General features: G+C 40.0%; 2 protein-coding genes across 4 annotated transcripts in view; one reads left to right on the top strand and one right to left on the bottom strand.

Annotated features, from left to right (window-relative positions):
* mea1 (male-enhanced antigen 1) overlaps positions 1 to 3,659 on the top strand; it is a 51,392-nt gene extending 47,733 nt beyond the window's left edge. For both annotated transcript variants that reach the window (XM_088086941.1, XM_088086942.1), the window contains exon 4: positions 2,043 to 3,659. In XM_088086941.1, the coding sequence (XP_087943067.1) occupies positions 2,043 to 2,224 (182 nt within the window). In that variant the 3' untranslated portion in view covers positions 2,225 to 3,659. The remainder of the gene's footprint in view (positions 1 to 2,042) is intronic.
* Positions 3,660 to 5,610: 1,951 nt separating this feature from the next.
* The window catches only part of ppp2r5d (protein phosphatase 2, regulatory subunit B', delta), a 21,209-nt gene continuing 9,378 nt past the window's right edge, over positions 5,611 to 17,441 (bottom strand). Inside the window, exons 7-18 of one of the 2 annotated variants that reach the window (XR_015778559.1) lie at positions 17,108 to 17,238; positions 16,927 to 16,986; positions 16,012 to 16,120; positions 15,453 to 15,506; positions 15,159 to 15,329; positions 14,395 to 14,522; positions 13,814 to 13,915; positions 13,638 to 13,710; positions 11,999 to 12,046; positions 11,625 to 11,735; positions 11,045 to 11,525; positions 5,611 to 6,115 (exon numbers count right to left, since the gene is read on the bottom strand). Coding sequence is in view for 1 of the 2 variants with exons in the window: in XM_088086909.1 (XP_087943035.1) it covers positions 11,388 to 11,525; positions 11,625 to 11,735; positions 11,999 to 12,046; positions 13,638 to 13,710; positions 13,814 to 13,915; positions 14,395 to 14,522; positions 15,159 to 15,329; positions 15,453 to 15,506; positions 16,012 to 16,120; positions 16,927 to 16,986; positions 17,108 to 17,238 (1,125 nt within the window). In the remaining variant the exon portion in view is untranslated. Of the gene's footprint in view, positions 11,526 to 11,624; positions 11,736 to 11,998; positions 12,047 to 13,637; positions 13,711 to 13,813; positions 13,916 to 14,394; positions 14,523 to 15,158; positions 15,330 to 15,452; positions 15,507 to 16,011; positions 16,121 to 16,926; positions 16,987 to 17,107; positions 17,239 to 17,441 lie in introns of both variants that reach the window. The other variant, XM_088086909.1, reaches the window with a different exon arrangement.

Here is a 17,441-nt window from a genome sequence, read left to right as displayed (position 1 = left end):
ACGCTATTTAAGGTGGATTCCAAGTGTTTTAAAGACATTTTAAATTTTGACATTTTTCACCACAAAGGCAATACTATAGTATGACTTTTTCGCCCGTTTTTTTCAACATGCAATTTTATGGTGTTTTTGATAGTTTATGCAAAATATTTTGCGATGGCATGTCTCGGCACGCTATTTAAGGTGGATTCCAAGTGTTTTTAAGACATTTTAAATTTCGACATTTTTTACCAAAAAGGCAATACTATAGTATGACTTTTTCGGTCTTTGTTTTGAGTATGCAATTTTATGCTGTTTTTGATAGTTTATGCAAAATATTTTTCCATGGCATGTCTCGGCACACTATTTAAGGTGGATTCCAAGTGTTTTTAAGACATTTTAAATTTTGACATTTTTCACCAAAAAGGCAATACTATAGTATGACTTTTTTTTTCGGTCATTGTTTTCAGTATGCAATTTTATGCTGTTTTTGATAGTTTATGCAAAATATTTTGCCATGGCATGTCTCGGCACGCTATTTAAGGTGGATTCCAAGTGTTTTTAAGACATTTTAAATTTTGACATTTTTCACCAAAAAGGCAATACTATAGTATGACTTTTTCGCCCGTTTTTTTCAACATGCAATTTTATGGTGTTTTTGATAGTTTATGCAAAATATTTTGCGATGGCATGTCTCGGCACGCTATTTAAGGTGGATTCCAAGTGTTTTTAAGACATTTTAAATTTTGACATTTTTCACCACAAAGGCAATACTATAGTATGACTTTTTCGCCCGTTTTTTTCAACATGCAATTTTATGGTGTTTTTGATAGTTTATGCAAAATATTTTGCGATGGCATGTCTCGGCACGCTATTTAAGGTGGATTCCAAGTGTTTTTAAGACATTTTAAATTTTGACATTTTTCACCACAAAGGCAATACTATAGTATGACTTTTTCGCCCGTTTTTTTCAACATGCAATTTTATGGTGTTTTTGATAGTTTATGCAAAATATTTTGCGATGGCATGTCTCGGCACGCTATTTAAGGTGGATTCCAAGTGTTTTTAAGACATTTTAAATTTTGACATTTTTCACCAAAAAGGCAATACTATAGTATGACTTTTTCGGTCATTGTTTTCAGTATGCAATTTTATGCTGTTTTTGATAGTTTATGCAAAATATTTTGCCATGGCATGTCTCGGCACGCTATTTAAGGTGGATTCCAAGTGTTTTTAAGACATTTTAAATTTTGACATTTTTCACCACAAAGGCAATACTATAGTATGACTTTTTCGCCCGTTTTTTTCAACATGCAATTTTATGGTGTTTTTGATAGTTTATGCAAAATATTTTGCGATGGCATGTCTCGGCACGCTATTTAAGGTGGATTCCAAGTGTTTTTAAGACATTTTAAATTTTGACATTTTTCACCACAAAGGCAATACTATAGTATGACTTTTTCGCCCGTTTTTTTCAACATGCAATTTTATGGTGTTTTTGATAGTTTATGCAAAATATTTTGCGATGGCATGTCTCGGCACGCTATTTAAGGTGGATTCCAAGTGTTTTTAAGACATTTTAAATTTCGACATTTTTCACCAAAAAGGCAATACTATAGTATGACTTTTTCGGTCTTTGTTTTGAGTATGCAACTTTATGCTGTTTTTGATAGTTTATGCAAAATATTTTGCCATGGCATGTCTCGGCACGCTATTTAAGGTTCCAAGTGTTTTTAAGACATTTTAAATGTACTTAAAATGTACTTTAAATGAAAAGTTGGAATCCACATACAATAGCATGACACGCCATGGAATAGAATGATTAAAAAATAAACACCAAAAACGATTCGGTACGGTATGTTGAAAAACTTAAAATTACCCCAAAACGTGATAATAGGTCAAACACCAAACGTCATTGTACAAAATTCACATAAAAAGTCCTTTCACAAAATTAAAAAGCAATCATACTTTTTTCTTACCTGCAGTTTCACTCATTGATAACTTTTTAAGGTGAGACGAGTAGCTTTGTTTCCTGTCTCCTGACATCACTTCCTGTGTCCCTGCAGACCATGTGGAGCTGGTGAAGAGGACCATGGCTGCCGTGGCGTTACCGTCTCTTGGCGTGCCGTCGTGGGCCAGAGAGATCTCAGACGATCAGTGGAAGGACCTGGTCCAGAACACGCTGCAGAGTCGGCAGAGCGCCGCCGCCCTGCGTCTGCCCCGCCGGAGCAACATCAGTGGACCCTGAACGCAACACAACGACATCATCAGTAAGGGACTCCAGAGGAACCGGGACCACTTCAGGGACGCTGACGGAGAGTCGAGACTGTAAATATTCTGAGTGAAATCATCAGTTTTTATTTTGTTAAAATTTAGAGTCAGCGTGAAGCTGCTGAAAGTCAATGTCTGTTTTTTGAAAACACCTGTTTCATTTTGCTTTTATGCCGCTCAGTTTAACATTGATTTGTCGTGAGACGTCAGCTGATCAGTTTAACATTGATTTGTCGTGAGACGTCAGCTGATCAGTTTAACATTGATTTGTCGTGAGACGTCAGCTGATCAGTTTAACATTGATTTGTCGTGAGACGTCAGCTGATCAGTTTAACATTGATTTGTCGTGAGACGTCAGCTGATCAGTTTAACATTGATTTGTCGTGAGACGTCAGCTGATTAACCGATGACGTTCCCATCAAGATTCTCCTGATAAATAAATGACTTAAAAAAACAGTTGGTGCCATTTTGGATCTTTTTCAATGACATACTATACTATGATGTTTTGGGGTCATTTTTGGATAATTTTGGGTCATATTTCGACAACATAATATAATTTGATGTTTTTGTGTCATTGTTTTGATGACATACTACGTATGTCTACTAACGTTTTTGAGTGATTTCAAGTCATTTCAACAACATATTATACTATAACATTTTTGGGTTATTTTTGACAAAATACAACACAATGATGTCATTTCGACAGTGTATAATACTTGGTCATTTTTGGGCCATTATTGACATCATTCTATGAATTTTTTGCAATTTGGGTCATTTTCAACGACATACTATACGCTGATGTTTCTGGGTCATTTTTGACAACATATTGTACTATAACATTTTTTTGTGATATTTTGGGTATTTTTGATGACATACTATGACAATTTTTGGCCTTTCTTGCAACATACTATACTAACAATTTGGGGTCATTTTTAGTAATTTTGGACGATATACTATACTATGCTGTGTTCCGGTCATTTTTTGACAACATACTGTACAATGACATTTTTGATGACTTGATATACGGAATTTGACGCACTTTTGACAAAATTCTATACTAGGATTTGGCTCTTTTTGACAACACAGTATATTATGACATTTTTGACGACTAATTAAGTGTGACGTTTTTGATGGTTTTTTTTGATGGCGTACTTACGTTTTATGACATTTGGGATGACATACTCATGACATGACATACATGACATACATATTCAAAGACCTTTTTGACCTATTGATGATATACTGTATTATGACTTTTTTGGGGCATTTTTACAGAAATACAGTGCTATGATGTTTTTGTGATCATTTTTATAACATGCTATATTTTCTCATTTTTGACGACATTTTTTAATGTTTTTTCTTACTGGCTTGTGATGACAGACGATACTACAACCATAGACTGTAAATAAAAACGGACGACTCGCACCCACTTACCCCTGCTACCCTGCAGTGAGGTTAAAATATCCCAGGTACCAGTGTTGCCATCTTGACTCTGGACTCTGGATTCAGCTGGGCTCTGCCTGACTCTGGATTCAGCTGGACTCTGGACTCAGTCGGACTCTCTTGGACTCTGGACTCAGTCGGACTCTCCTGGACTCTGGACTCTGCCGGACTCAGTCAGACTCAGCTCGACTCTGCCAGACTCTGGGTTCAGCTGGTCTCTGCTGGACTCTGGATTCAGCTGGACTCTGGACTCAGTCGGACTCTGGATTCAGCTGGACTCAGTCAGACTCTGACGGACTCTGGATTCAGCTGGACTCAGTCAGACTCTGACGGACTCTGGATTCAGCTGGACTCAGTCAGACTCTGGATTCTGGACTGCTAACTTAACACCAGTCATCACATTGTACGAGAGAAAAACTGAATCCCAACATTTATTCAGTGAAATAAATCTCTGAAGCTGCAGCTCAGTGATGCAAAGCGTTATAGCATGAAGCTACCTTAGCTTAGCATGCTTTTGTTTTGTGTTTGTGCTGTAACAGGAAAAAAAGTCATGCTAACATTAGCTAGGTAGCTAACAAACATTTAATAAAAACTTAACATTGTCAAAAATGTATTCTGATGGTAAACCCACGCTCAGGTGCTAACGCCAGAAAGCTAACACTAAGTATTTGATATTAGTCAGCCAGATGGCTACTAATATTTTACTCAAACTGTGTTTCAACCAAATGAGATGGCAAAACACTAACGAGCTCATTTAAAATCATTTAAACTGGTGAGATTAACAAATGGAAATTAGTTAGCTTGTTAACGTTAGCTAGCATAAGCAGGCTGGGTGAAAAAACAATAGAATGGTAAAAAGTTGAATAAAACAAACAATATTAATAAAAACTGTAATGTCATTAAACCGTTGCTTGTTAGCTGGTGAGATAACGTCAGTTAGAAAGCCAGCAAGCGTTTGTTAGCTAGCATTTACAAACTAATATTAGCTAATATGCTCGTGAGCTACCAAAGTCAAATGGTTTTTTCTTGATTTAAATCTGTTTTATTTCTGACTGTAACATTAGCCAACATTATTATTAAAGTTAGCTGTAATAAATGTTTATTTAAATAATTATAATTAGTTATATTCAATATATTGTTTTTAATTAAATCACATCAATTAGCTTATTTGCTAAGTTAAGAAGAGTTTAGAGAACTAAATAGGTTGGGTGATAATAAATAAAACAATATAATGGTAAAAAAAAATGAATAAAACAATCAATAGTAACCAAACTTGGCTTGTTAGCTAGTTAGCTCACCAATTGGTTGTAGTGGGCTAACCTCAGCTAACGGTTAGCTTCTGAGAGACTTAACACATTTAATCAAGTGGAGAGAGAAAACGGCTAGAGTTAGCTCGTAGCTAATGTCAGTACAACATTGTAAATTTGGTGATTTGATTTTTTATTGTCGACAGTAACATGAATATTTACTTGAACTGAACCATTGGCTAACAAACGTTAGCATGACATGTAAACTGTTTAAAGAAAAAAAATATTTTCTCGTCAAACAACGTTGTGAAAACTTTTAGTTCACACACAGAAGCTGAAAGCCAAATTAATTTTGTGTTCGATCCAGTAAAAGCTTGTTTTTATGTTTTTGTGCACAAATTCAGACTGTTGTTCGACCAAAACAAGGACACGAACAATTTCAAGACGCCAAACCGTAAACTATAAACCGGCCGCCCGTCTTCTGTAGAAATAAACAATTTGATGAAGTCTGATTGTGAACATTGTTTTTAATATTGAGGATTAAGTCACATTCCAGTTTTCACAGAAACGTTTTCAATTATTCTTTAATGATCAATAATCTGACAGTGTGTGTGTGTGTGTGTGTGTGTGTGTGTGTGTGTGAATCTGTTGGTGTCACAGACAGAAACTGTGATTGTCAAACATGTCCACTTTATTTCTTCTTATTTTGTTCTGTACATACATGAACATCTGTACAAAATCGGACTTTCATACTATGTAACGTTCTCTCTGATTTAAGTACAACATATGTACAGGATGACGGGAAGCAGCGTTCGGCTTGAAATCTCACAGATCGCCATCACGTTTTTATATCATGAAATGTTTCACCTTTGAGTCGGTGTATCGATAATCGTGCCGCCGCCGGACAAAACGGAAAACGTGCTCTAAAATTTTCATCCTGATCTGAGGAGAGTTTACTGGACAAACGAGAGTCTGCACCGTTGGACCCTAAAATCGCAAGAAATTTCCATGGGGTTTGGTTCAGGCGCTAATCAGTTAGCTTTGTTTTCAGGGAATAAACGCGTCTGACAGTGAACTGACCTTCATCATCATCATCATCATCATCATCATCATCATCATCATCATCATCATCATCTGCAGCCGCGGTCTTCATCAACGTCTCAACAGACACAAAAAGTCTGAAAAACAAAATAAGCACAAAATATTAAAGAAAGCAGAATCTGTTCAAAGAAATGTATCCGGAGGGAAGCTTTCTACGTTTAAACTGAAGTTTGTGTGATATTTAACCCTTTGAAACCTCAGAAAAGTGGCTTGATTTTTTTCAAAAACACGGAGGGAAAGCAACGAGCCACCAAATGAGAAATGACAAAAAAATTGTAAAAAGAAAAAAGAAACAGAAAAAGTAAAACAAAAAACAAACGAGGAAATGATCTGGAAAAAGTATATCAAAGCTAAAATAATTCTGTCGCTTCATTTTAAATATCTATATAAGAAATATATAATAATTGTAGATAATTTGCCATAGCTTTTTAGTTTTTTCCTTAAATTCTTTTGATTTTTTTCTCAAAATTTTTACTTTTCCAAATTTGATTTTTTTTTTTACCTTTTTCCTCAAAAGTTTTCCTTAACTTTTTCCTTTCTCCTAGTGTTTTATTTTTTTCCATAAATCTTTTCCCTAGCTTTTAACTTTCCCATAATTTTTTTCTTTCCGGCCTTTCTAAAAAAAATGAATCCCTGAAAATTTCCCCTGCTTTTTACTTTTCTCCCTCAACATTTTCTGTAGCTTTTTAAATTTTTTTTAAATAAATTCAAATTCCAAACCCATTAATTTCTCACTATTTCAAAGTTAATATATTTGTTTAAATATATTTGTTTAAATATTTGATCAGGATTAAACAAAATAAAATCGATGATCAGACACCTGGCTTAAAAGATTAACGACTCATTCAATAATCAATAAAGATATTCACCTGTTCCCCTTCTGGACGATCCCCAATCTGCAGTACACAGTACGTGTGTAAAAATACTTTTTAAAAAAACCTCTCAGATCAGCTCTTTGGACTCGGAGCTGCGGCGGCCATTTTCTCTAGCGGCGGCACGGAGAGGTGGGCGGGCCTAACCCACCACTGGAATGATTGACAGCAAATCACACGCCGGCGAGAAGAGGACGACGTGTACGGAAACCAGCTCACCAGGAAATAACAAAATAAAAGAGGCGAAAAAGTCACAGCGGAGGGGGCGTGGCTTGTCACATGAGGGGTGTGGTTTGTGGGAGTGGGCGTGGTCACGTGTCCATACACATATACAACAGTAACTGCACGTGACGAGTAAAAGTTCATATATTCTGTTTGTTTCTGCAGCAGAGATTATTTAAACACAGACGGACAGAGACAGATGGACGGACAGATGGACAGAGGGACATTTCGTGCCTCAGATTGACTGAATCTGGATTATTGATCACAATCGATCGGCTCGCCAACACATTTTCTACTTTAAGAACTTCCTGTCACACAAACGCACTCGTGTCTGTTGGACAAACGTCACCAAACTGCATCTTCAAATGTCAAAAAACACTCAAGCATTTTTGAACCAAATGTTTTTCGTGTCCAAAAAAATGAAAAATCAGCTCACTTTGATGTCTTTCCTCAAAGTGTGTTTAACCCTTTAAGGTCCGCTTTAACATCACACTTCCCAAAAGGCTTTTCTCAAGTGTTTTCAGTGAGGACAAATGGACTTTAACGAGTACATTAATGACTTTTAGTGTTTTTATGGGAAAAGAAACAAAGTTTTCCACGATGAAAAATGTGCTGCAGCCAGTTTGTGTCTGCTGCGGTCACTTTTAAAACGGAGGCGTTTTAGTTTGGAGTCTTTTCTGTCAGAGAACATTAAGTTTCATTTTTCTTGTGAAGAAAACAAAAGCACGCAGAGGAAAATCTTCTCAGCGTGAACTCTGAAACCTTCTGAGCGGTTTTTCTGAAGTAAACGTCTACATTCATTACATTTATGTGTTTTTGTCAGAAAATAAACTTTGACTTCTAAAAATGGACATTTTAGATCGTGACAGAAATGCACTTTTTACGACATTTATCAAATATTTTCCCACAAGGAAACTCGCGCTGACGGAAGATTCTCTCTGAAACTTTGTTTTTGTAGCTATTTTTTTGACATTTATTGCTTTTTTCATCAAAAACTTACTTTAGTGTTTTACAATCCTCGTCTGGATAAATTAAGTCTGTTTATCACGCATCTCTGTAAAAAAAAAAAAAAGCACTTCCATGTTTTTAATATGTTAAGGTTTTGGATGAGGAAAAATGCAGCAAACGTCTAAAACTTTTTGTTTCTCTGAAGAACAGAATTGTTTTTGCTCTTAGACGACATTTATCTCGTGTTTTCATCCAAACATTCATCTTATTTGAGGAAATATGCACTTTGTTGTGAAACTATTTGTCAGCAGAAATCTACTTTACTTACATTTACTGAAAATTTAAGTAATAAATAATAAAATGTTGCTTTAATAAAAACTGAGATAATTTGAGTTGAGTTTGAAAAATAAAAGCACATTTTTAGTGTTTCAGTTCAGAACGACCAGCTTTACATTTGTGAGAGTTTTTTGCGCCTTCGTGACATTTAGGTTAATTTTTGTGACAAAAAGCCGCCTGCATTTGTGACGTGAATTATAATAAAAAGGCCGCCGCTGACCGCCGCCGACGGACACGACGTCCTGAAACCTTCGTGTTCTTCTCACTAATTAAAAGTCGCGGTGAATTTAGAAGAGAAAGATCGAAATGATTCTCTTTGTTTTTTCATGGCACAACATGTGAGGCAGCATTTAACGCAGGAAGTGAAACCGCTCAGACGGTGTGTAAACAGGACACAGACAGCAGAGGATCATGGGAGCTTCAACGTGTGGCACAGATGTGCAGTTTAAACACGTTTGTGATCCTCACGAGGATCACGAGGTTCTGAAACGAACTCTGAACCTCAAATTCAGACAAAGCGTGTCGTGGTTCGGTTCGGTCGCAGGCGAACGTTCAGACGTCGGCTGTAATCGCGACGCTCAAACGCTTCCTCTCCCGCAGCTGCATAAAGTCCCATAACGCCTGAACGCGTCGCGACCTGAAGAGCGGCGTCTTCGTCTCGTACAGACGAACCATCTTTGTTCTCTGAGCAACAAATTTAAAACAATAATAAAAACACCGAAGAAACAGCTGCTCTCATTGGTTCAGACTCGATGAAGTCATGACAGCGTGAACATACGGAGGACAAAAAATGACACGTGTCAATAAATGACTGAATAAATTAATAAATACAGACATAAAATGTTTTTTTAAAAATGTTGGAAAATATAAGGAAATACATGCATGAATAAATGCAGTTGTACAGTGTAGAAATACATTTAAAGCGTTAATTTAATTCATGTTCAGTTATCAACTTTATTTATTCATTTATTAATTCAGTTACATATTATCTATTTACTCTTTTCAAAAATTTCTTTCATCTATTCCTGTATGAATTCATTTAATTCCGTATTGACCGATGTATTTCTGTATTTATTTATATTTCTTGTAATTATTCGTACATTTATATCATGCACGCATTTTTTAAATGTCTTTATTTTCATATTAACGTATATATTTATTTATGTACTTTTGTCTTGTATTTCTCAATTTATTGATAGTTGAGTCATTTTCGGTCCTCCGTATGACTGGTGGACAAACATATAAAATAAAATAAAAAATGATACAATTGTTAATACATAAATGTATAAATAAATGAATACAGAAATATACAAACAAATGCAGATATAAATAAGGGAATAAATGTTGAAATAAATGCATGAATAAATGTATTTGTAAAAAGTGTCAAAATAAATTGAAGGTATTTATTTATTTCATGTTAAGTTTTCATTTGCTCATGCATTTATTTATTCATTTTCATATTTATGTATTCTCTTTAATTACTCCTGTATTCATTTATTTCCATATCAATTTATGCATTTCCATAGTTATTTATGTAATTCTGTTTTGTTGTATTTATCTGTATATTTATTTCTGTATTTTTTAGTATTCATTTAGTAATTCCTGTCTTAATTTAATGATGTATATTTTTTCTGCAATTATTTCCATTTATTCCCGTATCATTTCCTGTGTGTACTTAAATGTATTGTATTTATTTGTACATTAATTTCTTTATTTCTTCCTGTATTTATTTTCATATTTATTACTGTATTTACTAATTTCTGTACTTCTGTCTTGCATTTATTTATTTATGGATAGTCAAGTCATTTTTGGTCCTCCATATAACTGACAGACAAACAAACATTTAAAGGAAAAACTAAATAAATCGGGTTGGACTCAAAGGTTCTGTCGGGGTCAGCAGCTGGATGCTGATTGGACGTCTACATTCACTGTGTCTCCTCGTCATCGTCATCGTCATCTTCATCATCTTTATCATCAGTCCGTGTGGCGCTGCCTCAGTCTCCAGTCCCAGGTCCGTGCTGACGGGTGATTGGTGGGTCTAGTGGAGGAGGCGGGGCTCTGGAGCGAAGCAGCTGTCATAGCGTCTGTGAATTCATGTGTGCTGCGTTCCGGTGTCCCGGGACAGACGTGATGTACGGCGGGAACTTATTGACCCGAAACGAACCAGTAAGAACCAGTATAAACTGGTAAGAGCAAGTACAAACCAGTAAGAGCCAGTGCGAACAGGTGAGCGCCAGTATAAACTGGTAAGAACCAGTAAGAACTAGTTCGAACTGTCAAGAACCGGTATGAACCAATACAAGCCGGTAAGAGCCAGTACGGTCCGGATTTATTGATTTATTGCTACATGCATTGATTTATTCTTCTTTTTGCATGCATTTATTCATTGATAGAGAACCTGGTTTCATGGAGTTTGGTTCAGCTGCTGATCGGTTTGGTTTTTAGAGATTAAATGTTTTTAGTTTTTAAATTCGGACGTAGTTTAACATTTGATCACTTTGTTTTGGGAGATATTTTCAGAAATAAACGGAATTAAAACACATTTCTGAACTCGTTCGGAGGAGAACGGTGGAACCAAACAGTGGGACCGCAGCAGAATCGAATACGACAGGTTTATTCGCAGCTCACCGAGTTCCCGCCGTAGAAAAGGTCCGCTGGTGATGACCTTCAGTCTGTGCGTGTATGTGGCAGCAGTCAAATTCACCCGGTGGCGGTCAGGGTCCCGGTGGCGGTCAGGGTCCCGGTGGAGGTCAGGTCACCCGGTGGAGGTCAGGTCACCCGGTGGAGGTCAGGACACCTGGTTGCGGTGTGGTGCAGGTACAGATGACACAGGTTGAGACAGGACGCGGGACAGACGTCTACACAGTGTCCTACTTGTTCTGGCCGCCAGGGGTCAGAGAGTTGCGGCGTCCGAGCCCACGGCAGCTTCCACCAATCAGAGAGTCAGGCTAAGAAGGGACCGCCCCCCCGGTCAGAGGGCCTCCTGATTGGCTGTCAGGTACTCCTCGGCTCTCTTGTGAGCCTCCAGAGCTTTGATGGTGTAGACGTCCTGCGGCAGCTCCGACTTCCTCCTCATCAGGACCTTGTCCTTCTTCAGGTCCTTCAGACCCTGAGCAGGGAGAAAAAACACAGGCAGTCAGCCAATCAGCTGCTCCGACAGCTCGACACGTGACTCACTGATCCATCGATTGATTGATCGATTGGTCACCTGTGCGGCCTCGCTCTCCACAGTCTTCTTCAGCAGCTGGATGTCTTCAGCTGTCGGAGTCTCTGTTTCCATCGAGTACACGGCCACGGTACTGTCACTGTACAACATGTACTGCAAATGCAAGTACACAGAAATACATCTAATGTCAGTCAACACGTACTGCAAATACAAACAAAAATATATCCACAGGATTCATACACATTTTTTCACATAAATTTCCAGGATCTTTCCAGGACTTTGAGACACATTTAAAGACCATAAACTCTCTGAAATGACTGAGCTCTGAGCAAGAAAATAAAAAGAGATATTTTGGCAATTATTATTATTATTATTATTATTATTATTATTATTACTATTACTGTTACAGAACAGACCTCTTCCTGTGGGTGGAGTCCAGGGCGCAGGGGGTGGAGCTTATTGCTCTGAAAGGAGGAGAAACAGTTAATGAAATATTATATTAACTTCATGTTACACAGTGTCTGACAGGGCAAGAAAAACAAGACGGTTTAAAGTGTGATAAAGTAAAAACGACAACTAAAAGTGGTCAGGGCAACGGTGGCTTAGTGGATAAAGCAGACGCCCTATGAACAATGGCACTGTCTGTGCCGCAGCAGCCGCGGGTTCGAATCCAGCTTGAGGTCTTTTGCTGTATGTCGTCCCCCCTCCCTGTTTCACACTGTTGATCTGCCCTATCTGACAAAGGCAAAAATACCAAAAACATAAACTTTAAATAAATCTGTGCTGTATGTACACACACAGATACATGCATATATCTGAAAACACTGAGGTATTTAACTCATTTTTACACAATGACCTCAATATTTTAATACGCACTGAACGAGCCAACCACATATATATTTATGTATTTACCCTCTGCTGCTGCGTATTTACCCTCTGCTGCTGCATATTTACCCTCTGCTGCTGCGTATTTACCCTCTGCTGCTGCATATTTACCCTCTGCTGCTGCGTATTTACGCTCTGCTGCTGCGTATTTACGCTCTGCTGCTGCGTACTTACGCTCTGCTGCTGCGTATTTACCCTCTGCTGCTGCATATTTACCCTCTGCTGCTGCGTATTTACGCTCTGCTGCTGCGTATTTACGCTCTGCTGCTGCGTACTTACGCTCTGCTGCTGCGTATTTACCCTCTGCTGCTGCGTATTTACCCTCTGCTGCTGCGTATTTACGCTCTGCTGCTGCGTATTTACGCTCTGCTGCGTATTTACCCTCTGCTGCTGCGTATTTACGCTCTGCTGCTGCGTATTTACGCTCTGCTGCTGCGTATTTACCCTCTGCGTATTTACGCTCTGCTGCTGCGTATTTACGCTCTGCTGCGTATTTACGCTCTGCTGCTGCGTATTTACGCTCTGCTGCGTATTTACGCTCTGCTGCTGCGTATTTACCCTCTGCTGCTGCGTATTTACGCTCTGCTGCTGCGTATTTACCCTCTGCTGCTGCGTATTTACGCTCTGCTGCTGCGTATTTACGCTCTGCTGCTGCGTATTTACCCTCTGCTGCTGCGTATTTACCCTCTGCTGCTGCGTATTTACGCTCTGCTGCTGCGTATTTACGCTCTGCTGCGTATTTACACTCTGCTGCTGCGTATTTACCCTCTGCTGCTGCGTATTTACGCTCTGCTGCGTATTTACGCTCTGTTGCTCAGACTTACTCTCTGCTGTGCCAAGGCATCAAGTGTGCTGCTCTCAGTGCTGTACACCTGCTGCTTTATAGTCGCTCAGAGTTAAAAAATGTTAAACTTTATGTAAAATTCTGCAGCTGCTCCACACTATCTCTTTAAACCAGTCGTCCAATCAAAGCGGAGGAGAGGCGGGACACAGGTCAGGCGGAGCAGTGGAACAGGTGAGGAGGTAAGCAGGTGAGCAGGTGAGGAGGTAAGCAGGTGAGGAGGTGAGCAGGTGAGGAGGTGAGCAGGTGAGGAGGTAAGCAGGTGAGGAGGTGAGCAGGTGAGGAGGTAAGCAGGTGAGGAGGTGAGCAGGTGAGCAGGTGAGGAGTACCTGTGGGTTCTGTCGGGCCAGCTCCTCTATCTTGTGCCAAATCTCCTCTCTTTCCTTCAGCTTATATTTTTCTCTGCAGACAGAAAACCGATCAATACCTGATCAATAATCCAGACCTGATGATCGTGTGTGTGTGTGTGTGTGTGTGTGTGTGTGTGTGTGTGTGTGTGTGTTACTTCTGCTTCTCGGCCTTGTACTGCTGCGTGCAGTCATCAAACAGCTTCTGGTTCATCTCCATGAAGAGCTTCAGAGCATTATAGATCAGACCATGGATCGTCCTGAGGAGGAGCAGGAGGAGGGAGGAGGAGGAGGAGGAGGAGGAGGAGGAGAGAGGAGGAGGAGGAGAGATGAGAGGAGAGAGGAGGAGGAGAGATGAGAGGAGGAGAGAGGAGGTGCGTGAGCCACACTAACAGACTGACGGAGTAAACTGGGCGTCTCCTGTACTGGCCGGTGATGTTTTTAGAGGACTATTCTGTCAGACACGACGGTCAGATCTCCACCAGCCGCTGAACACAAAGTGAGTTATTATTCAGGTTTGTGCAACAAAATTCCACATTCCAAAACTTAAAAGGTATTTTTAGTTTTCCAAAACTTTCCAGGCCTGTAAATTACAATTTGGAATTTCCATGACTTTTCCAGGTTTTTCATGACAGCAGGAAGCCTGCGGATAAACGGTTTCGTCGTATTGTATAGTGTGAGTGAGTGTGAGTGTGTGTGTGTGTGTGTGTGAGTGTGTGTGTGTGTGTGTGTGTGTTACTTGTTCCAGTGGCTCTTGGAGTTCTTGTAGAGGGCGGGGAACATGATGGGGAGGATCTTGGCGGCGTTGTCGCTGATCAGACTCATGATGTACTCATTATTCCAGTAATACAGAGCTCTCTCTGCCACCTGAAAACACACACATACACACACACTGTCACCTTCTTCATCATCATCACATCATCATCATCATCAGGTCAACAAATATATTTTTAAATATTTGAACTGTAAATGTCTTTATGACTTTAATCTGCTTCTCTTGGTTTATTTTGACTTAAACACGATTCACAACAGAGAAAATAAACCAGTTGGTTCTAGGTTGGACTGGAGACGCTGCGTCTCTGAGGTGGACTGGACCAGGAGACGCTGCGTCTCTGAGGTGGACTGGACCAGGAGACGCTGCGTCTCTGAGGTGGACTGGACCAGGAGACGCTGTGTCTCTGCGGTGGACTGGACCAGGAGACGCTGTGTCTCTGCGGTGGACTGGACCAGGAGACGCTGCGTCTCTGAGGTGGACTGGACCAGGAGATGCTGCGTCTCTGCGGTGGACTGGACCAGGAGACGCTGCGTCTCTGCAGTGGACTGGACCACGAGGTGGTTCAAGGTCATGTAAATAATCCTTCAGTTTAGCTTTTTTGAGGACATTTACCGTAAAACATCTACAGAAGCAAACTGACAGCCAGAGACACAAACTAACACTGGTCCTGGTTCTGTTTCAGAGGGTTCTGGGGGTCCAAGCGGTGGTTCAGGTGGTTGTGGACGTACCTGGAAGTGCGGGCTGGACACACACTTGGCGAGCTGCCTGAAGAGCGGCTCCTGGACCTTGACGAACTCGGAGGGCTCGATGACGTCCAGAATCTCCTCCAGCTCGTTCAGGAACATCACCTCCTTCGGACTGTGAGTCTTCGGCCAGAACTTCAGCAGGCCCATGATCACCTGCAGGGGTCAGAGGTCACGCAGGTCAGAGGGTCAGGGGTCTGCTCAAACACCATCTGAGCCGTGTGTCACAGGTTTGTATGTCTTCATGTGTCCACTGTCTGTCCAAAAGCAGGGACTCACCGGCTCTGTCAGACTGCTGTCTTTCTCCAGGAACTGGACCACACAGTACGCCAGCTGCACACAGACAGACAGAGAGACAGAGAGACAGAGACAGACAGAGATAGACAGACAGAGACAGAGACAGAGACAGACAGACAGAGACAGAGACAGAGACAGAGAGACAGAGACAGAGACACAGACAGAGACAGACAGAGAGACAGAGAGACAGAGACAGACAGAGATAGACAGACAGAGACAGAGACAGAGACAGAGACAGAGACAGAGACAGAGACAGACAGAGACAGAGAGACAGAGACAGAGGACAGAGACACAGACAGAGACAGACAGAGACAGACAGAGACAGACAGAGTGGCTGGATTAGATTTTATTTTTTTCTTTCAGAGATGTAACGATTTTACATTTTAATATCACGATCATCGTGACCAAAATGACCGCCATAATGAATATATAAACTATATATATATCGATATACTTTCTTCAGTAAAGTCAGAGAATAATTTGTCTCTGTGCTGGATGATATTATGTGACTTTCTTCAGTGAAGTCAAACGTGTCTCTGACCTGTGGGTGGTACACGCTGAGGGACTTGACTTTGTGCAGCGGCAGCAGAACTCGGATCAGAAACATCTTGTGTTCTTCTTTCAGAGGGAGAGCGAAGCCGTTGATGATGCTGACGGACGGAAACGCTGTTAGAGCGCCGCTCAACTTCAACACAAGTACCGAGTCATAATATGTGACGTATGATCCGGGTTTACGTACATTTTTACCAGGACATTTCCAGGACATTTAGGGAAATGTTAAAGACCAAAAATTCTCTGAAGCGACCATCGATACTCCATTTCGGTCCTTTTTCAGACAGCTTTTTAAATATATATTATTTGAAAAAAAATGAATTCAGAACAGGAGAACTGAATATTCCAATGTGATTTAGGGACTGTCTGTTATTTCTGAGGGGGGGGGGGGCTGCTAAAAAGGGGAGGTATGTCAAATTAAAAAATGTATTTTAACCCCAACTTGCACATTTTTTTCTTTGAAGATTGTTGGTGATTTTTTTTTTAAATTATATTTTGGCACCTTTGGTGATTTTTAAAGAAAAAAAAATTGCAGATTTTTAAAAATTTTTTAAAGAAAACATTTTTTCCATTTCTTTTTAAATTTGGAGGAAAACAATTTGGGGATATTTAAAGAAAAACATGTTTTCTGAAAAAAATCATTTAAAATGCAACAATTTATAGGCCAGAAACTGTAAAAACTGAAATTATTCTTAGACTGTAAACAGTCCTTGAACACATCACAGTTTTATGAAAAAAAATTCCATGACTTTTTCAAAAATTTCAGGGTAAATTTTGTTCTCCAGAACTTTTCTACCCTGGATGCCATTAGCAAATTCCATGACTTTTCCAGGTTTTTCATGACTGTATAAACCCTCTATACACTGTGTGTGTGTGTGTGTGTGTGTGTGTGTGTGTGTGTTACCTCCCCAGGATCTCCAGCAGCTCAGCGATGCCGTTGTGATGTTCTGTCTCGTAGATAAACCTGTAAAAACAACAAACAACCGCACCAGTCAGACACTCGGACTGGGTGCACTGGGTGGAGCTTCAGCTGACTGGTCTGTACCTGTGTGTGTGTGTGTGTGTGTGTGTGTGTGTGTTCTCACCTGTAGAAGATATTGTTGATCTGGCGGCGGATGTAGGCGCGGAGGCCGAGGAACTTGCCATAGATGCGGTGGAGGATGGTCTTCAGGAAGTCTCTCTCTCTGGGGTCCTCACTGTCAAACAGCTCCAGCAGCTTCAACACACACACACACACACACACACACACACACACACACACACACACACACACACACACACACACACACAGTCAGAGCTCCGCCCCCATCACACGCCATGCTGCAGACTCGCTGTGACGCTCAGACATCAGGTCTGCCATATTACCATGTGTTTTTTACAGAAGTGTAACTATGTGTAAATACTGTGTATATATAGTAA

The sequence above is a fragment of the Plectropomus leopardus genome, chromosome 13, assembly GCF_026936395.1.
Source record: "Plectropomus leopardus strain MGB_pleo_1.0 chromosome 13, ASM2693639v1, whole genome shotgun sequence".
Lineage (NCBI taxonomy): Eukaryota > Metazoa > Chordata > Actinopteri > Perciformes > Serranidae > Plectropomus > Plectropomus leopardus.
This window is presented reverse-complemented; position numbering and strand designations above follow the sequence as displayed.